General features: G+C 30.2%; 2 protein-coding genes across 3 annotated transcripts in view; one reads left to right on the top strand and one right to left on the bottom strand.

The window, feature by feature from the left end:
- The window catches only part of LOC142328901 (coiled-coil domain-containing protein 102A), a 55,056-nt gene extending 50,125 nt beyond the window's left edge, over positions 1-4,931 (bottom strand). For both annotated transcript variants that reach the window (XM_075373041.1, XM_075373042.1), the window contains exons 1-2: positions 4,640-4,931; positions 1,274-1,506 (exon numbers count right to left, since the gene is read on the bottom strand). In XM_075373041.1, coding sequence (XP_075229156.1) covers positions 1,274-1,489 — 216 coding nt within the window. In that variant the 5' untranslated portion in view covers positions 1,490-1,506; positions 4,640-4,931. The remainder of the gene's footprint in view (positions 1-1,273; positions 1,507-4,639) is intronic.
- Positions 4,932-5,518: 587 nt separating this feature from the next.
- Positions 5,519-20,471, top strand: LOC142328983 (uncharacterized). Its single transcript, XM_075373208.1, has 4 exons — positions 5,519-5,643; positions 6,266-6,353; positions 9,514-9,597; positions 20,189-20,471. Exons 1-4 carry the CDS (start codon positions 5,625-5,627, stop codon positions 20,292-20,294), a joined length of 297 nt encoding a protein of 98 aa, XP_075229323.1. The 5' UTR covers positions 5,519-5,624; the 3' UTR covers positions 20,295-20,471.
- Positions 20,472-25,975: the final 5,504 nt, after the last annotated feature.

The following is a 25,975-nucleotide window of genomic DNA, read 5'->3' as shown; positions in this document are numbered from 1 at the left end:
TTAATTGGTAAAGTAGGAAAAGAACCCATCAAAGACCTTATTTTAGCTGATAAGCAGATTTTTAAAAATAATTGTTTTCAATCAAACATGATGTATTACTATTTGAAATAATTCTTTACAGCATGCTTAATAAATAAGAAGAATCCAGACTAAAAACTCAGTATCCTTCAAAATCTTTGATAATTTTCTTCCGATTTTCACAACTTAACCTATTGGAATATTTCACATGTTATTTACAAAAGAGTGCAGAGATATTCTCAACATGAAGCAAAATTCATTAATATAAAAATAGCCAAACCATTTTTGTGTAGTCTTCCTCTTGACCCAGTTATGTCAGGATTTAGCTGTGCTTTGACTTAAACATAATGTGCTTATATACAAAAAGCATAGCATAATCTACATCTGCTCCTATTTTTCCTCAAACAGCCATGTCAACTTTCCTCTGAATATAGATTTTTATTTATGTATGTGACAAGACACAGATACATACATTCCTTACAATTATTTTAATCCTCCTTACTTCTAAGAATCATCCAAAATTTGTTTCAACAAATTTAATTCAAAATAATATTATTATTTAATCCAAATAGTTAACTTATAGAAAATTAAAAAAAAAAGTATTTTTAATTTTATATTTTAGGTTTTTTATTTGTAAAAGTAAAATGAGAAAAAACTCCTAATATAAATGAAAGTTAAATTTTAACAGAATTAGGTCTAGGTTTACAAAATTGCAGGTACCTGCTAGCTATTAGAGGTGCCAGCTGACAATTCCCATCATACACAACCAATTTGAAAAATAGGACAGTCAACCCATATCATATTGGTCTGATTCATCACACTTTTGTTAATGATTAATTCATCAATTAAGCTAAGGTTATATCATGGGAATATGACATAGGAGTTTTGTAATGTAATAAAAATGCTACGCTAGACCATGATTTGAAGTCAGGACCTCCAAGGTAAAATTCAAGATGCTACCGCTTGGCCACAAACATCCTGGACTAGAGATTAGATCAACATCTTTTCCACAACCACAATGAAAATTAGTATTCTGAGTTAAATATGGGTATACTATGGGTATACTGGGTATGGGTATACTGGGTAATAATACCCAGTAAGAATTTGATCACTTAGTAATAATAAGAATAAGAATTATTATTGCTTTGTAATAAAAGAATATGAATTCGTAATATTTAGATTCAATTTTCCATCATTCTTAACAAGCAAAATACATAATGTTTTATTAAAAAATACGACTATGTATAAATCATACTTTGCTCCATTTTTCTCTCCAATTTGCAGTACAATCTGACCACCATCTCATAGTTTTTTCCATCTGAGCAGCTCTTGCTCGAGCTTCTTCCAATTCCCTTTGACGGAGAGCTTCCTTAGCTTCCCATTCTGTATCAACGTAACGACTTGATATTGTTGTCGTTTCATGCCGTCTTGGTGCTGTACCGCTACCATGTGCCATCTTCTTTGTACTCATTCATAAGCTATTCATTTCTAAAAATAATTACAAAATGAATATAATAAAAAATATTACAGTATGAACCTATTAGGCTAAATAATTAATTTCATAATGGTCAAGATAAAGTTTAATTAAAGTTATTAAATTTGTTATATTAGTATGGTAATAAGGATGAGATATAATAAAACATTTTCAAAATAACTTGTTTCTAAAAAGTTGTTAATTCTTAAATCTGTTCTTCACTAATTTTTACCTAACTTATCATAAATTAAATAATTTCTTTATGATCCACTACTCAAGCTTTGCTTAAGATCTATTACTTGAATAAAAAAATTATGATTAAATAATATAAAGAAACATTTCTACTTTAGAAATTATCGAAAGATAACATTTTATAAAACATTAATTTTCCACAGAAAAGATACATTTTTTTTAATCTACTATAAAAGGATTTGTTTTTAATAATGCACTTAGGCCTCAACTGTATTATTATACCTCTAATTAAAAAAAAAATTAAATGTGTTCTCTATTCATTCTAACTTTAGCCCCAACAAATGGCAAATTTTTTTTTTTTAATTGTACTTCACATACTCCCACATACACAAGAGGTGCAAAAGTTGTTAATTTAACACAATAAAAAGATATAACAAGTAAGGGAATATAATTTATAGTGATCAAAATCATATTGTTAAATAAAATAATATAAAACATAGAAAAAAAACTGATCTTGAAAAGAACGCAGAGACAAGGCCTTACCCCTTAAACAATCATCAACAGCATAAAAGCACTGGTCTGTTAATTGCTGATTAAGTTTCCTTTTGACTTTGTTTTTAATAATAGTTTATAATCTTTAATACTTATAAAAATTTAATTTTAAGTAATTTTTATCCTATTTACATAACATTTTTTTAAACAATGTTTGCAAAACTTTACACATCTAATAATTCATTTGTAATTTATTTTAATAATTGTTAATAAACTGTTCATTATGATACATAAAGTAGGGTCTGTTATATAAAATAAAGGCATGATATTTTTAAGGCATAAGCATATGTCTACAGCATTCTTTGAGTTTAACAGATAAAGTATACATTTATCTATCTTGACGGCGGATTCCTTTTGTACTTAAAAAAATGTTAAGTTATTATTAGAAAATCATGCCAATTGTAGAATTGAACACCTAATATGTGAATACATAAAACTGAAATAGCATAAATGTGTTAAATTCAGACATTTTAATCGATAAACTTTTCTGACTATGATGATATAGAAACTAATTTTAGGGACAAGATTGTCAGCATGAATGCTTCCATTACTTTGGAATCTAAAATTACTTCTAAGTAACTTTTTGAAGATATAAGTTCATGAATAATACTGTGTTAATCAATATTTCTATTGTTTAAATCAAAGTTATCAAAATTAGTTTTACCATAATTTTTCATCAAGCAATAATTTTTAAGTCCTATGATATGCGTTAAAATAAAAGCATTTATTTCTAATTCATTAAATGTATGATAACTAATTGTTACAGATACATTAACAAATGTTAATTTTTCAAGAGGCATAATTTTGGCAAATCCTTGGGTTAATAATGGTTATATTAAATATTGACTGGTAAGTTCTATGGTTGAGACCAAACCCTAATTTTAATAACAGCCATATCACACTGGTTTGCTCATAAACATGGGATACAGCATTTTAAGATCATAATTCATAAAATTCTTTCAACAATTAAGTTCTTAACTTCTAACACACCAACAGGTGGCAAGTGACAGACAATAAGTTTATATTTACCATAAACATTTAACCTAATGCTCAGTAAGTCATTAAAATTCTGAGTATGTTCTTGCCAAAGAAATAGATACAAAAATATAGTCATAAATGCATCAGTAGGGACAATGTACTATATACACACACAATACATATATATATATATATATATATATATATATATATTGTGTGTGTTTTGTGGATGTATGTTAATGTGAATGTAAATGTTGTATTCATATGTATAAATAAATACACTACCACATGTGCAACAAAAAAGTATATACTTAATAATACAAAGATGTTACACCTAAATAGGAACACTAATATAGCATTAGGAATTAATTTATGATGAATTTGTCTCCAACCAAAAGATTAAAATTAAAATCTTAATAATCAAAACAACTTTAATCGAGTATAATTTAATAATATCATTCACTGTCTTCCAAAGTGCACTACAATATAAAACAAGTGATGAAGTTTCTTTCCCTTTTTGCTCAAATGTCCCACAACAAATTTATGCTGCCCACGGATAAAATTATGATTTTGAAGATTAGCATATCAATAAAAAAAAAATTTTTTTTTTACAACACAGTGGTACTTTAAAAAGGCAAGCACACACACTTTTATAACAGCTATGTAGTACATTTCAATTATATGACAGGTAATAATTGTCCAATTCTAAGTTGTCTTTCTGAAACTTTTAGTTTTTATTTATTTTTATGAGCTAAGTGAAACAAAATAGTTTGATGAAATGGTAGGAGTACAGGGTTATAATTGACAAGTTTTAAATGTAGCAACCACCAGCAATAAACTTTTGAGTCAAATCTGAAAAATGATGATATTGAATAGCCACAAATTAAATTGACTACATCAAATCACTGAGGCAATAATCAAAAACATCACTGTTAACAACATGCACAAACAGCAGGTAATACTATCAAGCAGAAAAACAAATTGCCTTTATAATTAGTGAACAGGAAAGCTACATATCTCAACAACAATAGTGTTTGGTATGAACAGAATCCAGGATGAATCAACCCCTTTTCACTTTTAATTTCTCTGAAAAATATACTGTAACGATAGCTATACCAAAATATATAAATATAAATCAGCTTCAAATAAAACAGAAACATCAAGTGAATAAGAGAATATGAATCATTATATGAATCAATAATTACTATTATTATCAGGCAAAACATTTCATAAATTATATAATTTTTTTATTTATTTTGTATCTGATAAAAAATGTGATAAAAGAAATGTTTGAAAATACCAGTATCCTTAAAATAAATAGAGCAACAAAGTGTAAAAAAAAAATAAACATCATAAAAAATCAAATCAAAAAGTCTTAGAAAAGAAAACATTTTTAACTAATAATGGTTGTTTTTTAATACATACACTTTCTTGTTGTGAATATTATTTCTTTACTTCATAATGACTGTAGAATTGTAGTAGTAATAAGAATAGTAGAAATACAAACTCGTTAGTCAAATTATAAAACGAATCATTAGCTGCACACTTTAACTATTATAAATAAATTAAAAAGTAAAGAATTACAAAATAATAAGAAAGTTTTCGAAATTCAAAAATAAATGAACCTCATCCCACACAAACGTAATCGAACTCCATAATTACACTATAAAGATAACTAAAAGTTATAAAAGTGAAATATACATTACTTCATAATAAGGGCCAGAAAACAAAAAATGAATAATTTTACTGGGGTTATACCAAAAATTAAAAAATACAATTTGATTCCAACCACTGGGCAACATAAACACAATTAATATGCGAGTGATCAATACTGTAAAACTTTACACTTGGCAAAAAATGCACGCTAAAAAACATTATTTTATAATTTTAATAAAAATAAACTACGCGCCTGGTCATAAAAGTAAGAATAATAATATTAAATTCATAAAAACTTCACGGTTTACCGCTGAAATAAAGTTAGGTTATGACCTCTTGTAGTTCATGTCTGCCCTGCATTGAAGATAAAAACTATTCTGTTTAAAAAACAAAATAATTTTATATTTATGTCACCAGTAATTAAGTAAGGAAATAAGATGAAAATAGCCTAGATTTAGTAGAATTCAAGCCTTTTTAATCTTCATCAACTACATCCAAATGAAAAAAATGTTTTAGTTTATAAATGTTTTCATAAAATAAATGTTAAAAAATGTACCTGATGTACATAATAATAAAAAAAAATATAGAAATAAACTGAATCACTTATTATTATAAGTCTTATTTGTGAAAACCTAAAAACTAATAAATGCTTTTTTTCAGCATGTTTCCAACACTGTTCATCTAGCTGTTATAGTGAAACATCTTGTGTTTGCGAGTAGTTAGTCTTATCAGACAGTGAAATTTTTTTTTTAATATGGTTTACATAGATAAAGGTGAGATAATAATTGGATGTAACATAAATTCAATAATAATTAATTTACTATTATATAATTATGATCTTATGTGATAAGTCTAAGCGCTGCCTCAAAACTTTTATATATTATTATTTGCCACTATTTTTAACATGACGTGGGTTTTAACTGTTGATTTGAATGACGTTTATTTTAGACTGTTGGCAAATATTATCGAGTCTGAATTTTTTTAAATTAGATTTTTATGAAAAAAGTTCCTCTTAATCTTATAACGTTATTGTATTATATATTCAAAAAACTTATAAATTTTTATACTAACGAAGTTTTAACAGTACGTATAACGTGTAATTGTGCAACGCTGTACCTCTAGATGTTCCAGAAAATTATATCAAAGGTCATGATTTTTATGGCCATAATTGTAATGATGAAAGCATTAATTTAATAAATAATTATTTTTGTAAATCTAGTAAGTAGCCAACTGTATTTAAATTGTAAAATAAAGGTTTTCCAATTCTAAACTACCAACTGCGTAGTTTTAAGGTAAATTTTAAAAAGTAAATGACCAAATTTGTTATCATAGCATAAGCATACAAGTAATAAAAAACAAAACATTTACCAAATAATGTTGAACTTTTATTTATAGATGGAAAGATTTATGAGGGTGACAAACCATGGGGTTTAAGTCGTTTAATGGATCTGCTCTGGGCTCCACTTAACTTTGCAGTTTGTTTGTAAGTATAGCGTGAATAGATTAACTCTTATTGAAAGAGTAAAATAAAATAGCCTATCCAATCATTTTTTTCTTATGGAAGTAATGATATATAATAATAATATAATCTGTTGTGCAGATCTAATCTGTTGATTAATTTTATAATGCACGTAATTATTATAGATTATATTGGATTATTTTAAACATAGCTGCTGTAAACAGCTGAACAATAGTTGAGATTTTTACAGAAATTTATTATTAAGATTTATAAATTACAATTGAACGCTCCTTGTTTCTACAGTAGCGACAAGCTGCTTTCTTTATGCTCTTATTCCTGAAGAATGGCATACAAATAACTTTATTATTGACTATTTTACTGATGCTGCTTGAATGTATGAAGTCTTTTTACCAGCAGAAACCAATGTGACACTCTTGTTATGCAAGCATGACCCAGGGAGAATTTCTGATAACACATTGCCTTGGGGATTACATTAAAACATTGTGTTGGCCAGTTAAGTTCTGTGGTTGCAGGAGAATAGCAATGTCTCTTTATCATCCAAGGATGAATCGGTTGTGTTTTCTACCCTTGGGTGTTCTCCTGTTTGTCATAACCTGACTTTTTGATGGTGTCATGTGCATTGTGCTATCAGTAAATGAAACCTGGATTCTTGCTGTGTAAGAGGTGGATAAGTATGGTGATCCCACCTGATTCATAACATGTTGAAACCCATTGTCCCATAGTAGGTTGGTCTCATTGTTGATCAGCTTTGGCAACTCAATGGAGTTTGGCTGTAGCCAAGTTGATTGTTTTCTAGCAGCTAGGATTAACTATTAACAAAGCTTGAAAATGGATAACTTAATTTTGTACTTTGCTGTCCCCAGCAAAAAACTGTTGTCTTAGCAATGTTTCTTTGAGCGCACATTGTGTAATTCTGAGCAATTATTTGATCGACTTCAATTATTTTTAAACTTTAAAGTACCATAGTAGATGTGCTTAGCATCAGAAAAACACAAAATTTAAATGTATGAAACCTACAGAGAGAGATTAGACCATATGTTTTCTGTGCTGTTAGTCATATGTATGACACAATATCACCTTACAAAGAGTGCAATCAGTTGTACTTAATTTAAGTTGGGCTTCAGTGTTTCTGTAGTTAACTTAATTATGTCAGTATGAAAAAATTTGATGTTGATTAAATAATTGCTCAGTATTACTGCTGTATTGATTCACGTATTCTTTGAGCAAATATGCTTAATGTGTGTACTGTACTTTGGTTTGTTACGTGATTGCTAGTCTGTGAATGCTGAATAATTCTGTTTTATTAGTCAGGTATGTGAGTAGTAGGAAGATTTCTGTGGTTTAAGAAAGCTGGAGATGATGTATACATTAAAATTGTTGCTACCAGAGAAAACAGGTGATGTACACAAACATTGATGATTTCGGTGTTCCACTCAGTACTATAAACAGAAAATACTTGTAATTAAAAATTATATCTGAAAAAGCGGGTTCTGAATTGGTAGTATTAATTTATTTATTTTTTTGTTGAATTTAAATTTTCAAGTAAATTCTACTGTTGTAATCTATTTTTATTTGAATGCAGATGTTTATTGGCTTTAAGATTATTCTGTAAATTTTATAACAGATTTTAACACATCCAATCACCCTATATGACACAGACATGGAGCTTTTTCACAGTTATTCATCAGCTTTTACACACAATCATATTTGTTGATATTAAGCTCATTACAATACCAAGGTCATTCAGAAAGTTCTCAGCTCAACAGTGATGGCACAAGTATCATCAAATAACTGTGTATAAATAAATTTCAAGTATAAATACAGTGCTGTGATAAATATTTATCAAGTATAATCCTGTAGATTGCATGCTGTGAAGTTTCAGATGTGTGCTTTTACTTGCTTGTTTGTGGCAATAGAGTAAAACAAGTTTTGACATTTTCTGAAAAATGGATAAAATTGAAATTTGAGCTGTTAATTAAGTACTTTGTTTTAAAAGGTTTAACCTCAACAGATGCTTGAGGTATACAAGAAGTTATATAACACTGTAAAGAATTTTCCCCCTTGGTTTTGTACGGTAAAAAAATGGTGGTATGCAGAATTTAAATCGATCATATATTCATTCAAGATGATGAATGCTTAGGATGCCCAAAAACCACTGTGGCTGATAAGAGATATAAAAATCCATAATGCCGTATTAAATAACTGGGGACAGAAGGTGCTTCCTGGCTTTGAAATCATCTCGGAAGACACATGTTCACATTTTATAGAATATTTTGGGTATGAAATAGCTTTTGGGTATGGTCTATTTATTAAAAGAAGGAATTGCATAATGTTGCTGGATTCATATAATTGTTACTAGTTTATCAAACTGCCTGTTTGTTATTTGATTTGAATAAATGCAGCAATGATAAACTCAGCTACTAGGAGTGCACAAGCTAAACTACAGTCATGTTTTAATTACTACATTAGACAGGCTAGATGGATATAAATAACATATAAAGCACTCCTCACAATAGGATCAGTTGTTGCAAATTTTATAGAACAGGTTATAAATGCGATGTTAACCGTGTAAATTTTAAATGTAGAATTTAAAATTCAAATTCTCAATGCACTTGAACAATTTAAAATTTATAAACAGTTTTAGAAAAATTACATATTAAGTTGATGAACTCTACACATATCAGTTATACTTTATAACCATATGAAGATGTCTCATAATCTTTTTAATAATTAACAAATATGGAATGGAATTGCAGGTGGAATTCCACTTCACTTAGAGCTGTTCCACGTACTTTGTAAGTTAGTAATATAAAAAAAAATTCTTTAATACTTTTAAAAGTATTCCATTTTTTCATGTTTATCAACAAATGACATTTTATCTTTGTGGTTGTTTTAGTTTCTGTAATGCAGTTGTTTGTTTAATTTTGTAACAGAACATGAACTTTATATCAAATTTAAAGGATACTGCATCTTATTATTTTTATTTGTCTGAAGTTGAAAACGTTTAATAGATTGTTTATAATTGTCGAGTGTAAGTGAGAATTTTATAAAACTTAATTGTTTTTTTAGAACTTTTAAGAACTTATTTTGTTCTTTTAATTGTTTAGGTACAATTACAATTTTAATTTATCGGCTGTAATTGGTAGCCCCTTTTTTTTTACAGTGTTCAGACTCTGATAAATCCAGCACTGAACAGAATTGAAGGACGCCCTTACACAGTTGGTGGCTCAGATCTTGGCCGAAGCAGGTACGTTTCACTTTTGCATATCATTATGTTTCTAATATTACAGGAATAGTAATAGTTCACACAATTTATTTTTTTAGTAAATTTAGTCTTTATTCTTTTTTATAATTATTATTGTTCTTACTTTTGATACTTTTTTACTTATTTTAAATCACATTTGTTAGAGTTCTCATTTACTAGTTTTTGTGGTAGTTTGTTCTTTTATTTGTAATTTATTTTGATAATTTTGTGAATTTATTGATCATTTAAATACCAATTATGGTATAAGAAATACATACAAGTAAGTTGTTCATTCTATGATAACGTGTAAGTTCTCATTAGATGTATTTTTATAGTAATGATAAGCATTGTTTAAAAAAGATAATAATTAATTAATTAAACAACTCTACAATATGTATCAAACATTATAAAATAAAATTTTCTACTAGTGTTAATAAAAACAACTATTGGCAAAATAGTAAGAATTATTATTTTAGGTAGTCCCATTGTAAAGCATAAAGTTAGTTGATCACTCTATAAGCAACAGAAACTTCAAACTCTTGATTATCCATCGTGACCTACTATATGTCCCATATGTTGAGCTGAATAAGATGAAAACTTATCTCAAGAAAGGTAGGGATAACATACACATTAAACTATAAATATTCCATCTCGTGAACAAACCTTATCAAGCTATGTATTTAAATATTGTGATATTACCAAAATAAATAATTTGTTACTTAATAAATAAATTATAAATTAAAAAATTAAAATTAATTAAAAAATAAATGTGACTTGAATATTTGTGACTTTCCTAAAAAGATTTTTAATAAATTTAAAATTCTAAAAGGCTATTAAGTTATTGGTGCCCTTATTATTGTTCAACTATCAACAACCAAAGGGGATCAGTAATTTAAGTACTTTATAAAGAAATTGCTAAATCATCGTAAAACTAATTTTCCCAAATAAAAGTAGTACTCTTAAGAATATTTTTTAATAGTTCATTTGTAACAAGTAATTTGCGATCAATTTCCAGGTAATATTGTGGTAAAGATTATTTATCTGGTCTTGTCTACTTGTATTGAATGTCATTACAAATATTGCTTCTTTTTGGGGTTTCAGTTTTTTTTAGTTTGCCCTACAAATTCTAAATTTCAGTTTATTGTCTTTATAAACCGATTTATAAATGCCTTTCAATAGGATTAGCTTTATATTTAAATTTTTAATGCCAATTTTCTAGATGTAGTTACATACCATTAACATTAACTATGATTGATTTAAAAATACTTTTTACCTTGTTACATCATGGAGAACATAATTTTTGTCTCTAGTTTATTAAGTAAGGTACTTTATTAATTATCTTTATAAGTAAGGTTGTTATGCTACATTTTTTTTTAATCCTATTTTACTGCTACTGGTTTTTCTATTAAAATCATTAAATTCTTCCATATGTACAGTAATTTTTTCCTGAGTATTTTCTGATGAATTGTTTAACAATAAAAATGGCTGTTTAATTTGTAATTTAAGTGTGTTTGTAAATAATTTTTTACCTCCCCTCTTGTTTTATAATCTATTAATGCAAGAAAAACAAATTTAAAATCAAAACTAAGCTTTCTTTATTTGTTTTATTTTAACTCGCAATGTTTTGTTAATTTTTTTTCATGTTTGTCCTTGCATCTTAATTTTGCATCCTTAATTTAACATATTTCCTGACATTGCTGGGAATGAAATTTTGCACAGTTACTAAGGTCAGGTGACACAATGTTCCACCATTACTTTTGCAAACATTTCCCTATACGGGGGTAAATTAAGAGTGCAGGTGTAATAATTTAATGTACTTCTTGACATTGCCTATTGATGAAATTTTGCACAGTTACTAAGGTCGGGTGACAATACAATATTCAACCATTACTTTTGCAAACATTCCCCCCATACGGTGGTAAATTTGTAAAATGTATATAAGCAACAAAAAAGAACTTTGTTAATTTACAATTGTATTTCAATAATCAGAAACTTCACTATTTTGTTACTTTGTATGGTAAATCTTTGTTTTTTTATAAATATAATAGAAATTTCAATATATGATGTTATTTTTTGAATTCCAAATTAACCTACTAATTAAACTCGTGCAGTGTATGATAATAATTTGATTAAAGTATGACTAAAAAGTATAAACCAAGATTTTAAAAATCTTTGAATATTATTAGTTTTACTTTCAGCAAAAAAACATTTATTATCTTAATCAGTCTCGCATAAGTTGTTATGTATTATTGATGCAAAAATGGTAATACTAACAGAATAATTTATAAAAGCATTCAAACTAAAGCATTTACACAGTTGGAACATGTTTCACAGATCTTCTACAACAGGATGCAGTAACACTCAGAGGCAATTTCAGTGAGAGGTACGATTGTCTTGTAGACAGGTAAGAGAGTGGTGGAGTTGCCATTTTCATGAGCAATGAGGTGTCGGCTACAAGGATTCCATTAGCCACCCTTATTCCTACTGTTGCAGTAAAGGTCTCTATCCCCTTCAAATTGCATATCTGCAGTTTGTATCTCACCAAACTCTGAGTTTAGTGCCCTAGAAATCTCAAATATCCGTACACAAATCCCATCACCGTCGTTAATAGTAGGAGACTTCAATGCCCACCATATTTCATGGGGCTCATTTTTCTACTCCTCTTGAGGAAATATGATAAACATAGTAAGACTAGACTTGGACCTTTGCCTACTGAATGATAGATCACACACATTCATGTCCTTATCATCTGGTACATTGTCCAACATTGACCTCTCCGTATGCTCACCGAGTTTACTTCCTTGTCTTAATTGGTCTGTTTGTGATGACTTTCAAGGCAGTGATCACAGATCAATTGTTTTTGCTTTTGGTGTCAACTGCAAGTTGGAAAAAAGGCCATGGAGATGGATTGTTGAAAAGATGGAATGGAACGGTTAACATAAATCCTTCCCATCACAGTACGATGATGACAGACATCCTTGATAAACTTTCTTCTTTTATGTCCATGATACTTGAGAATGCTAACAAGATATATCCCGCAAACATCGGGTAAACCTAGACATTCTTTCATTCCATGGTGGAATGATGATTGCCAAAATGCTAATAGCATTTTGGCACTATTAGGTGGCAGGCACTATGCAAATTTAACCGCAAGCCTACAGCTGAACATCTAAATTTATACCGTAGGGCTATAGCGGTATGCTGTCAAGTATTCTTGGATGCTAAGAAGAAGTCATGGACGAAATACTTGAATACTATCATCTCGAACACTATTCCCACGTCTACTGTGTGGAAAAAGATCCATGCAATTTGTGGTTCACCGAAACAATCTATTCTTTGTCTTGTTCATGAAGGAGAACTCCATCATCTTCTGCAGTAGCAAATACCTTAGCAAACTCTTTCTGCTCGGTGTCCCTTATTTCATCATATAATAATGATTTCTAGAGGTACAAGATACAGATAAAAGTACATCGTTAAAGATTGGTGACTCAATTAGTGAATTAAATGCCCCATTCGTATTCAATGAATTGTCACGTGTACTTAAAAACTCACGTGACACTTCCCCTGGACCTGACATCTTAATTTGGCACTGCAACATCTATTGAAAATTTACAATGGTTTATTCTCTGAACAAGCCATTATCATACCAGTACTTAAACCTGGTAAAGACAAAGCCAACCCCTCAAGCTACCGCCCTCTCTCCTTGACAAGCCTTTTATGCAAAGTAATAGAGAGAATGGTAAACCGCAGACTTACATGGTACTTGGAGAGGCATGACCTTTTTATCTCCAGAATAGTGTGGTTTCTGACTAGGATGATCTTCCATTGACCATTTAGTGTCAATGGAAACAGTCAAACAAAATGCTTTTCTACTTCACCAGCACCTCGTCGCTATCTTTCATAGTATCAAAAAGGCATACAATGGCCTGGCGACGTGGTCTTCTCACCCTCAAAGAATGGGGAATCAAGGGCAATATGCTTGCTTTTTTTGGGGGTTTCTTATATCACTGAGTTCTGTGTTGGTGTGGACCATTCTCTTTCAGGTAGTGTATTAAGTGCCACCTTATTTTCTATAGTCATCAACAGTATTACCAAATGTTTGCAGCCACCTGTTCTTTATTCTTATGTTCTTTATTTATTGATGCTTTTGCTATTTATTTACATTGCGACCCGTTCAACACCCACAGCAGAGATTACTACAAAACACTATATCTCATCTTGAAGCTTGGTCCAGGGTTACTGGCTTCACCTTTTCACCTGAAAAAACAAAATATGAAGTCTTTTCACGGCTGCGGAACTCTTCCTTTCCACAAGTTTTTTTCTGAACTGAGAGCTTGTTGCTATCTTTCCCCATGTCAAGTTTTTAGTTTTATTTTTGGTAGCTGTCTTACTTGGGTCAAACATATCAAAGAATTAAAAACACAATGTTCCAAACTTTTAGGTATGATGCAAGTCCTTAGCAACACCAATTGGGGAGCCAATCGGTCATGTATAAGTTTTTATTATTCCTTAGTTCGTTCTCGTTTAGATTATGGTTGTGTCATTTACTATTTAGCTTGTCATACCATACTTAAAATGCTAGATACTGTACATCATGCTTTCCTTCAGCTTGCCACAGATGCATTTAGACAAAGTCCTATGGCAAGCTTACTTGTTGAGTGTGGTGAGCCATCACTTTGGGATACACGGGACCACCTTTTAGCATCTTATTTTTCCCATCTCAAAGGACAGCCAAATCACTCGGCTTTTGACTTGGTCTTTAGGAATCCTAATTAGGAAGGTATGAGGACCATCCATATTGTACTGCACCTGTAGGTGTTCGTACCTGATATCTACTGCACCATATAAATGTTAACACACCTTCATTCTTTCCAACGTATCTGTGTTCATATCCTCCGTGGAGAGTAAACCTTATAAATTTTATGTTTGACTGTATGGTACACAAACAATCAACATCACTTACCGACTTCCAACAAATGTTTCAGTTTTTTGTCTCCAAGTTGAACGCAGACATGGTGGTATACACTGATGGATCAAAGCAGAACGATACCGTTGGTTGTGCATGTTTGTGTCAATGGTAGAACTTATATGTTTGGTCCATCTGGTATTAAGAGTGTGTTTACTGCTGAACTGTAGGCTATAAATAAGGCTCTAAATATCATTAACCCTATGTCCCGAAATATCCTTATTTGCAGTGACTCGTATATTGTTTTCCAAGCCTTAGAAAACTTTTATTCCAGACATCCAATTATCATTGTAATCTACAATACAATCACAGAGTTGAATAATCACAGCACGCAAGTAAGTTTCTGCTGGTTCCCTAGCCATGTAAATTCTGGATAATGAACATGCAGGTTCTGCTGCCAAAGACGCTTGTAATCAATTTTCTTTTCACCACTCATGTTGCTACTTCTGACTTTATTAATTATATAAAACAATCTCTTAGAGCAAAGCAGCAAGGTGACTGGACGGCTACCATTGATAATAAACTCCAGCACATTAAAGATTCTGTGTTGCCTTGGGACTCCTCATGCAGAAAAACTCGTCGTGAAGAAACGGTCCACTGTCGATTGCCACCAATCTGTGACTGTAGTATTGACATACCACAGTCGTGCACGAGTATCTCATATCAGCAGGACACGCACCATTATGCGTAAGATGCAACTGCTACTTTATCTGTGCGCCACATCCTGTTAGATTGTATTTGTTATGCGGCCTTACATCACAAATTTAAATCATCCTGAAACATTTGCCGTACCCTAGGCAATGACAGGCAAGTGGTAGATCGGGTACTTTTATTCCTACGAAAAATAAATATGTTTAATGAAATATAATATATAGCTATATTTAGTGTTTGTAGATTAGCTGTAGTTTCTCAGAACGTTAATCTTTGTTATCTGTGAAGGGGCTTTACACCCCTTTCGAAATTTGTTAAATTATTTATATTTTAGTTTTTCGTTTTAAATAATTTTATTTTACTATTAGATTCTGACTTTGATATTAGTTGTAAGATTTACGCGATACTAATTTTAAGTTTACTTTTTTTTAGCTTGTATGTGATATTAGTCGGTAATTTTTAGTGAAATTAGTCATTAAATTTTTAGTTTTTAAGCCTTTAATTGTGGTTTTTTTTATGTACTTTAATTATAATCTAGTTTTAGTTTTTGTTTTGTTTTTTTTTTTCATTTTTACCTATTAAATTATGTATGAGCCGAGTGATGATAATGCAAAACTGTTTTTCACCCACCAAAAAAAAAATAAGAAAAACCACTAGACCAACCCGGTGGGTTGCTGTTGATGTACCTTCTTTCTTTTTTTCCTGTTTAGCCTCCGGTAATTACCGTTCAGATAGTACTTCAGAGGATGAATGAGGATAATATGTACAAGTGTAAATAAAGTGTAGTCTTGTACAGTCTCAGTTCGACCATTCCTGAGATGTGTGGGTAATTGAAACCGCCAAAGAACACCAGTATCCACTATCTAGTATTCAAATCTGTGTAAAAATAACTGACTTTACTAGGCCTTGAACGCTGGAACTCTTGACTTCCAAATCCTTTGATTTGGGAAGACGCATTCACCACTAGACCAACCCGGTGGGTTGCTGTTGATGTACCTTCTTTTTTTTTTTTTTTTTTTTTTTTTTTTTTTTTTTTTTTTTTTTTTTTGACTGCTCCCCTGGGCCGGTCCGACTGGTTGGTATTATGCCACCCAGGGGAGTGCCTGTTATACTCTAATGGGCCTCCCCACCTACTGGCTGTATGTCCGGCAAGGCAGGTCGGCCTACCGGTCAGGTCTTTTGAGTCTCATTTGCCCTTCTGTGTCGCTACGCCATACCTTGGAAAGTCGTGACGCATCGATGGGTCTTTTACACTTGTATAGACCTATTCTCCCTCGGAGTCCCCAGTGGATCCCAGGAACTGACACACCTAAGCATGCCAGCCCTCACTACTGTTGATGTACCTTTTTTCTCTTTTTTTTTTTCTGATTAGTCTTCGGTAACTACCATTTAGATAATTCTTCAGAGGATGATATGTGTGAGTGTAAATGAAGTGCAGTCTTGTACATTCTCAGTTCGACCATTCCTGAGATGTGTGGTTAATTGAAACCCAACCACCAAAGAACACCGGTATCTACGATCTAATATTCAAATCCATGTAAAAATATCTGGCTTTACTAGGACTTGAATGCTGGAACTCTCGATTTCCAAATCAGCTGATTTGGGAAGACGCGTTAACCACTAGACCAACCCGGTGGGTTACTGTTGATGTACCTAGAAAGATGAAACCACACCTCTTGTGAATCAGAAGCTTTGTCAAAAACATGTACACCTTGTTTTGGATGTTAATGTCTGTAGAAATCAGGCTATTTAGCTTTTACACACTAAAATTAAATACGGGTTTAATCAGGTTTTTTGTAGCCTTGTGAACAACCTTGACTGAAATTCCAGTATGTTGAAAAGTTTCCTGAATGATTTTCCAGAGACGTAAAAGTCACTGATAAAATTGATGTAAACTGTTGTCATGTAACTTCGTTAAATGTCCATTAGATTTACAATCGGCTATATTTCCTGTTTCATGAAATCTAAATACCAAAAATAGATTTATTTCGTAGTGGACTATCAGTAAAATAATAAAAAAAAAACATTCTATCATTAAGACCAGAATAAGGATGATCGACTAAATAATGTTCTGCAACAAATATACGTCGGACATGCTGTTATACTGCTGTGAAAATATTGATTGATACAGATGGCAGGATGTCCAATCCCGTAGTTGACGTATTTTGGTCTTGTCTACTACAGACACTAAAAAATAACTGTTTCACCTGGAAGTTTGTTACAACAAACTTTTAAGTGTAGGATAATTGTCTTTTGGGTTGTGAATTAATAAATATACTATATTTTTCTTGTAATATATTTTATTTAACATGGCAGTATGATAAATATTTAAATTTAAAATACTGTGCACAGTTTTATCCCTAGAAATAAAATTTAATATCATTACTTGGTGATTTTGTAATGCTATTTTAAAAAAAAGGGTCGGTTCAGTCATCATATTTTTATTTAAGGAAGAAGGAAGATGTGCCCAGGAAATTGAACCATTTGTGTTTAAAATTGTATAACATAATTGGTTTTTGAAGTTAGGTTGATAGATCATTTTAATAAATTTAATATTATCAATAAAAAACAGAATGAAAGTAAAAAACAAACTGACTTCTTGCTAGATAACTCGGTACAGAGATTTATATACCGTGATTCTAATTTAGAAGATAGAAAAAAAATCATTTTAAAAATTAATCTAAAAAATTTTCACAGCATTAAAAATTGTTTTAAAAAAGTAATTTCTAGGTTATGTTGTCCTGATGCTGCTCCTAGAGTCGATGTGGAAAAACAAGTGAAACTGGATATTTAGTAATGGAGAAAACAGAATGATGCCATTTTCTCACTCTCTCTCTTTCCCCCACCCTAACCCCTACGCCCATCCATCAATTCTGTAATTTTCAGTTTCTTAATGTTTTATCAAACTTGCAGTTGTGTTCATTTAATCTATATATATATACTCAAATCTAGCAATGGCGAAGCATTGCCAGGTCAGCTAGTTTGTTATAAAAGCAAAATAATTTCAGTGATTAAAAGGAAATTGGATAATGATTAAATGTTGAATAGTGAAGGATAAATTAAAACTAATAAATAAAAACTTATTTATTTGTTACTACTACTATTAATAATAATAAATTGTAACTTGTAAACAAATATGCAAGGTTTCGTTTCTTCTGTATTTCCCAAGATATATTAATATCAAGAATACTTTTATGTTCAAATTGTTGGTTTGTGGTTACAAGCTTTAGTTTTGAATATACATTTTCTGCCCCCCCCCCCCTGTAATATTCAGCATACTGTAATGTAAGTTTAATAAAAAAAAATCAGTTAATCATCATATTGACATAAGGGACAAAAATGGTAGTACTTGCATTTAATTTTTTTTGGAATCCCTTCAGATTAATAAATTACTACTAAAATATTATCTAAAAATTTGGATCTCTTTCAGTGAAACGTCTGGCTTATCTAGTAAATTGTCTTTTGGGAAAAAGTAATTAAAGAAAGGAAGAAGGAAATAAAACCCTTACTAAAAAATTGAATTAGTTCATGATGAACTTTTCAAACTATTGATCGTTCACAATTTTTTGTAGGAGTAAGATACCAACCTCCAGTTTTTAAAGTTTTCCTTCTACGATGAGTTATTAAATTAAAATAAGATAGTTAAGTGCAAGTTTTACATTAAAATGTCTGAGTTTTCATTCTTAAAAGAAAACTTTGAGGTGAGGGTTGAATCTACCTTCATATTTCAATATTAGAATTCACTAAATACTTTTTAAAACTTAGTTTTCTGTCTTTGTAAATTTAAAAATTATGTAATTGTTCTTAGATCTATTAGACAGATAAATAGGATTTGTGAAATTAGTAAAACTTCCTGAAGCAGTAATGTTGACCAATTTGTTTGATGTCCACCAACAATTATTAGAGAAATGAGAAGTCTGTCTGCTCCTAACTCTCTTCAGTGAATTCAAAATAGTAGAACAAAGTCTAGAAAACCTCCAACAAACATTATTTTCAGGGTAATGCATTATTAAGTCAGTACTTACCTTCTGATGCAGAAGGTTATCAATATGAAGTCAAATTCGGTTAATAATTATTCATTTTCTTTTTGTCTGTTTTTGTAGAGAACTACAGAAAACACCTAATGGTTGCTATATATATACATACCAACCATTGGGTGTGTATATATATATATCAAATAATATCTCCAACCAGTCTTTCAGCTACTCCCATGTTTGTGTATGTGCATGTGCGTGCAACCATGTGATTGTGTATGGGGTGAATGCAATTATTGCTACTGGCTTGCCAAGCCTGACTGACATAACTCCAGATGTATTATTCTGTAAGTGTAAATATACAAGGAAAAATTTTGTCTGGAACAGACTCGTGTCAAACACTTCTGAAACATGTGGTTAATTGAAACACAACCACCAAAGAGCACTGTTATCCATTCTAGCATTTAAATCCTTATAGAGGCAAGTCCTTTACAAGGACTCAAACCTTAGAACTCTCAATTTTGAAAATCAACTGATTCTATAATGATGAGTTTAACCGCTAGATTAGCACAGCAGTTTTTATTATTTGATATATTTAAATATATTCACTAACATTAATTGTTCTTTGAAAGGTGAATTATTAAATACAACTTTAAAAAATATATATTTATTACATAAGAAGATCTGTCCAGTACAAAAATGTAATACCATGTTTATTATTTTTATAATTACAATTATTGTATGTATGTCGGCTATGAAAATGATTTATGTTAAATTCTATTTTAAGAAGTCTTTCTTATCGTTTAATTAAAAGGGGCAAAATCTTAATAGTTTATTATTTCTCACTCTATCTCACCTACTGTATTTTAACATATGCTCATCCCTCTTTACTATGCTTAAAACTAATGTGGAGTCTGTTGTACACCCACATATGAAAACATTTGTTGGTGTCTACAGATTTTTAAAGTAATACATTTTAACAATTTTTTTTTCTTATGCGTAGCTCTGCTCCAAGACGACCACCAAACCGTTTCCATATGAGTCGATTCCGCACAATGTCACAAATTGCACCTCCACCACCTCCATCTTGCAGAAGTTGTATGATGTAATCTTATTTTAATACTTTTTCATTTTTCTAAATTATGAAGTTTAATTTGTAAAATTTATATTCTCTATTCATATTTTTAAGACAAATGATATACTTTTTTATTTTTAATTATTGCTTTAATAAAGTATTTATTTCTTTGTCAAACATCTCATAAATAATATTATGTTGTGAAACTGAATTTTAAGAGGAGTTTTCTTTATGTAAATAATAATCCGTTTTTCCATTTGTGATTTTTATCTAATTATATCATAAACTGAAATTTTACATGTTATGGAATTTTACCTGTTTTTAACAGTAAGTTAATTTTCATGTCGAATAAGACATCAGTTTTGCAATATCATGTTCACTGTTTATTCGTTTAATCAAATACTCTTTGCTATTTTACACTCCTCATACACAGTGTAAATCTTAATTAAATTAACTATCAACTCTATTTTAAGTTAAGCAAATTCTGGTTTGCGGCTTATTAATCTTATTGATTATTATATAATTTTAATGTTACTAACATGATGAAACAAAAATTAAAATTTTATACTGGTAATGATTTTTTTAATGCATCATGTTTTTTTAGTTTGTTGTGTTGTATTGTTTTAAATAAAATTGTATTAGCCTATTATATAACTTAATTCATTTCTTATTTTCCTAAAAAAGACAAATGCATTTAAAAATTTTCAGAAAAAGTTATATAGAGTATGCATGGTCAATACTGCTGGGTTCTCCCTACCATGTTAGTATCCTGCGCAATGTAAGAGCTGATGCCAGCTTCAAAGGAAACTCACTGACTTTCATGGATCATCTTATTCTTTCTAAACGTGCATGTTACATAAAATGTCAACTGAGGTTGGCAGAATTATGATTGTTTTCACAATTATTGATGATAATCTATATCTTATTAGAACTGATGCTTTGTCATGGAAATAATCAGTGTGAGACAACTGGCAACATAAGTAGTCACTATATATATATATAATGTGTATATGTGCACATGCACATATCACACACACCTTTCTTTTTTAAGCATCTTGTTTTTATTTGCTATGTTTCCATGGCACATTGATTAAAACTATGAAAATTTTTTAAAACTTTTGTTATGTCTTATTGAACCAGATTCGAACATTCTTACAAGATTGAAAATATTTTGAAATAAATTATAAAAAATATTGAACCTTATATGTTCAGTAGATCAATTTAAAGGGTTTTTTTTACAAAGCCATATTGTTTTCCATTTGCTGTGTCATACCTGAAAAATTTTATTTATTTTTTTTAGTTTTTCCAAAACGTGCATAAATAGGCTATTGTTAGTAATTTGACTGCCGTGGGAAATTTTTATGGATTAAGATTTTCATCGGTAGCAATCCAGCTGGTTTTATCACCCTGCAAAAAAAATGTTCGTTATTGTATTTTTTACTCGTTTCATATGGAAGTTTTCTTTAGAAACCATTAACAATGTTTTTCATAAAAATGTTAGTTTTTCAGAATAAAACTATCCTAAAAAAACATCAGCGTTATATGAAATGCCGACTGAAAGTTCTTGAAACTAATCAAAAAGTAAATAAATTACCTTAAAAATTATTGACCTATATCTTCAAAGTCGGTGACATGATACCACCATTTTTTGATTGAATTGAAATCATCTCTTGTCACAGTGTATAATTCCAACAAGGCGATTCAGCCTGGATTTCTTCAATTCCCTGTTAAGCATCAGTCATCTCAGACAGGAAAAAGTGTTGCTTGGAATGAAGTCTGATGAATAGGGAGGTTGTGTTGATTAATGTGTTAGTAGGTGGCAAAAATATACAGCTAGTGATACATGGGCAAACTTGATGTGTTTGTGCAGGAATCAAGATTTATTCCTCCATTTGTTTAGCGCTTTGCATTGGATGTTCTTTCTTTATTGTCTCAGAGCATCATAATAGTATTTTCTATTTACAGCTGGAGCTGATGAAAGAAACACTTTGTACATGATGTCAATAAAGTCAAATAAACACAAATCAATTTTAGTTGATCTTGATTCAAGCCTGTTCTGCTTTCTTTGGCCATAGTGATGTTGAATATTTCCATCGTGATTACTACTTCTTCTTTTCAGGTTCAAGCCATAAACTTCCAATAACGATAGGAGGGATGTGGCTAGCCACATGTAAATGAAATTTTAACTTTATGATTACATATTATATATGATTAAAATTTTTAATGTGTGATTTTGAAAAAAGAGTATTTTTTATTATCTGATTGTGAGGGAAACCCTCGAAGGCACTTTTATGTAATAACAACAAGCATAAGATAAGAAGCATTATTGAATTCTGTACTGTCGGTGGTAAACTGTTTTCTTAGACATAATTAGTAGAAAGGGGAATACAGACAAATACAATAACAAAAAATATATGTGTATGTATATAAAATATTTAATATATTATATTACAACTATAATACATTTCATTCATTTTTAATATTATAAGTTAAATATGAGTAGGCCTACTAAACGCGCTGCTCAAATGAGACAGCGACATTTAAAGGAAAGTTGCCAAGAAAGGAATGATCCTTTAAGGAAAAATAGAGAAAGAAGTGCCACGAATATTTCCACAGACTTCTCAACAAAAAAAATATTAGACGCTCACAAATGAGAACGTACAACAGTCAATTCTTTCAGAGTGAAAGTCTAGAGAATCGTACTCATCTTGTTAGTTTAATACATAAATGCTTGTCAAACAAAACGCAAGAGCAACGTTTTCACCATCTCAGCTTGATATTTGAGGAAGGAGAGTTACCGGAAGCTGTACTCATAAAATTTGGTATTTAGATAGTTTTGTCAAGGATGACACGACTATCGGTCTTAGAATGAAAAAGATGTTGATGGTTGCATAACCGTTTCACCAGTTTGTACAACATTCCAAGCAACAAAGGGATACGAAGATGTCAAGTGCAGAATGCTACCTCTAATACTAAGCCCGGTTGTAACCGTTCACAAACTGCAGGTTATAACTTGGCAGGGCAGTGATAGACCTCAGCAAGAAAAAGTTTTCCAAGGGGCAGATTGGTGTTGTTCTTAGTTGAGTTAAAACTTTAAGTTACTTTTTTCGCCTTGTCTGATTTATACCCAAATAAGTTAAGTAGACTATATGATGAGAAAGCTGTGACAGAAATGATTAGGTTGTGTTATCTATCCGATTTATAGATTTCATTATTGTGAAAAAACATTTGGACAAGGTTTGCTAGTACCTAGTTAAAAAGTGTTTATAATTGCTACAGAATATTATTTATTTCAAAATTATATTTAATTCGCTTCGTACAGAGTGATGTCGGTTGAGAGCTTGTTGTATGATTATTTAATATATTGCAAAATATAAATATTTATATTATTTTGCGATTAGGGATAATACACCTTTTCACCATTTTATATAAATATTAAATTTAGATTTAATAATTTGTATGGAGTTTAGAAAAAAGTAGCCAAGGAAAAAGAAGAATGATTGTCAAGAAAGAAAAATAGAGAAAGAAATGCCTGAATATTTCTGCTCAGAATAAACGATGATGATATAGGCTGTTATTAGTATTCTAGTCATACAGGAAACAGAGCAGCATGGTAGTAGTATGAGCTGTTAGCAGCTAAGGGTGTTGAACAGTTTGGTTTTTTTTGTAATTTTCCTGAGATTATTCAGATTTTGTTAAATTAATTTAGGACCATTCCAAAAGTTTACTCTTTCGGTTAAAAAAAAATTATCAAAATCAGTTTAGTAACGTCGTAGATATTGCGTAATGTATATTCAAAAAAATTGTTTTTTTTTTTTTTTTGTATTTTTCCTAAGATTATCATCGGATTTGGTTAAAATGTATTCGGGACAATTCCAAAAGTATACTCCTTCAATTAAAAAAATTATCAAAATCAGTTTACTAACATCAGGAGTTGTTGCAAAACATACATTAAAAAAAAAGTGTTAAATTAAACCTTCTCCTTTTTGAAGTCAGTCAGTTAATTTGTTTAAAATTCATAAAAAACTTAAAATTTATTTTTTGTTATAATAATAATTAATATTTTTATAACAAGATTTAAAAAGTGAAAAAAATGCCAGCATAAAAAACACAATTTTGAAAAATTACATGTTTACTCAGAAACAGATGAGTTTGAAATAACAGAGATATGCAAAACTTTTTCAAAGAATGATTAATACAACTGTGGGAAATAGATTTTTTGACAATTATTATAAATACTTCTCTTGTATATAACTTCCATACTCCTACATTTATTTACTTTTTTTAAACAAACAAATTTCAAATCAACTGTTGCCAACAAATAATATTTAATTTTAATTAACAAGTTAACATCAGCTGAATTCAATACAGTCATAACTCACATGAAATTTTTTCTTCGTGTAAACTTTTATAATAGACTTATCTACAGTAAATATTAAAAATAAATAGTTAATGAATTTTCAGCTACTTTATTCTTAAATTGGTGTTAAATAAAATTTGTGTTTACAACAATGAGAACATAACTTGTAAGCTATATATTAATTTATTTAAATTAAATTTTTGTAGTCCATATTTCCTCTGTACATAAATGCTTGCTAATTATATAATATAAACTTATTCAACCAATCCTCAAAGTACAGAATTTTATTTGTAGTTTGTGGAGTGACTGAATAAGTTTATATTATATAATTAGCTAATATATATTTATAAAGTAATGAAAATATATTTATATATGTTAAACATACTAACATGAAAAAGTAGAAGTTATTCTATATATATTTTATTTAAGCTGTTGTGAATAAGTAAATATTCACTGGTCAGAATGGTTTCATTCCTTGTCTATTATTATTTCTCAGAAATTCAATCTACAATTTTATTATTAATTACAACATTGGGATAAATTATTTCTGAATAACATTAAACTACAACCTTAGTTTTATTTTTATGACTAATTATATACTGTCGCCCAATTGCTTTGATGACACATGGCACTTTAAAACCTTATGGTAGTTGTGAAAAGGGCTGTTTGGGATTTTATAGTAGCTCTGAAAAGTGCAGTTTGTGTGTCTGATTATGTATTCCTGAGAAAGGCTGTTGAATCCAGTCGCCGGTCTCCAATGAAGTTTGCTGAGCTTGAGAAGTAGTAGTCGGGGAGTTTCAGCTCATCCATTAGAATCGGACTGAGCTTCTCCTAGAAGCAGTTGGATCCCCGCTAGTTTCAGGGCATCAGTTTTCGCCTCCTGACACTAGCAGAATTGTGCCAGGGATGTCAGTATCCACCATTAAATCTCATTAGGTTGACCAGTGAATTTCTTCCTTCTTTGTGATGTCCTGGTGGTGGTCCAAGAGTGAGTGATCTCACATTGCTGCCTCCGAGTGGTGAGCGTGTTGTGCAGTCAATGGCTTAATGGGGAGGAATCTGTGGACAGGCACGTAGGGTGAACTACAATTTCCCCTGACTTCTATTGGCTCGCTCATTGATATTAAACACAGCATGTGGCAACAGTAAAATAGTAGCTCAATAATCTGAGTTAATGTGGACCATAAGTCACTGAAATTAATAAACACTGGGATTACTGGAAAATAATAAAGGTAAAATTAAATTGTATCCTAATAAGAAATATCTTACCGTTCAGGTTTTGCTTGATTACATTTCCAGTCATCCACAGTTTTCATTATTCCTAATATCACAGATATATTAGCGATAGTGTCAAC

This window comes from Lycorma delicatula, chromosome 8 (genome assembly GCF_047948215.1).
Source record: "Lycorma delicatula isolate Av1 chromosome 8, ASM4794821v1, whole genome shotgun sequence".
Taxonomy (NCBI): Eukaryota; Metazoa; Arthropoda; class Insecta; order Hemiptera; family Fulgoridae; genus Lycorma; species Lycorma delicatula.
This window is presented reverse-complemented; position numbering and strand designations above follow the sequence as displayed.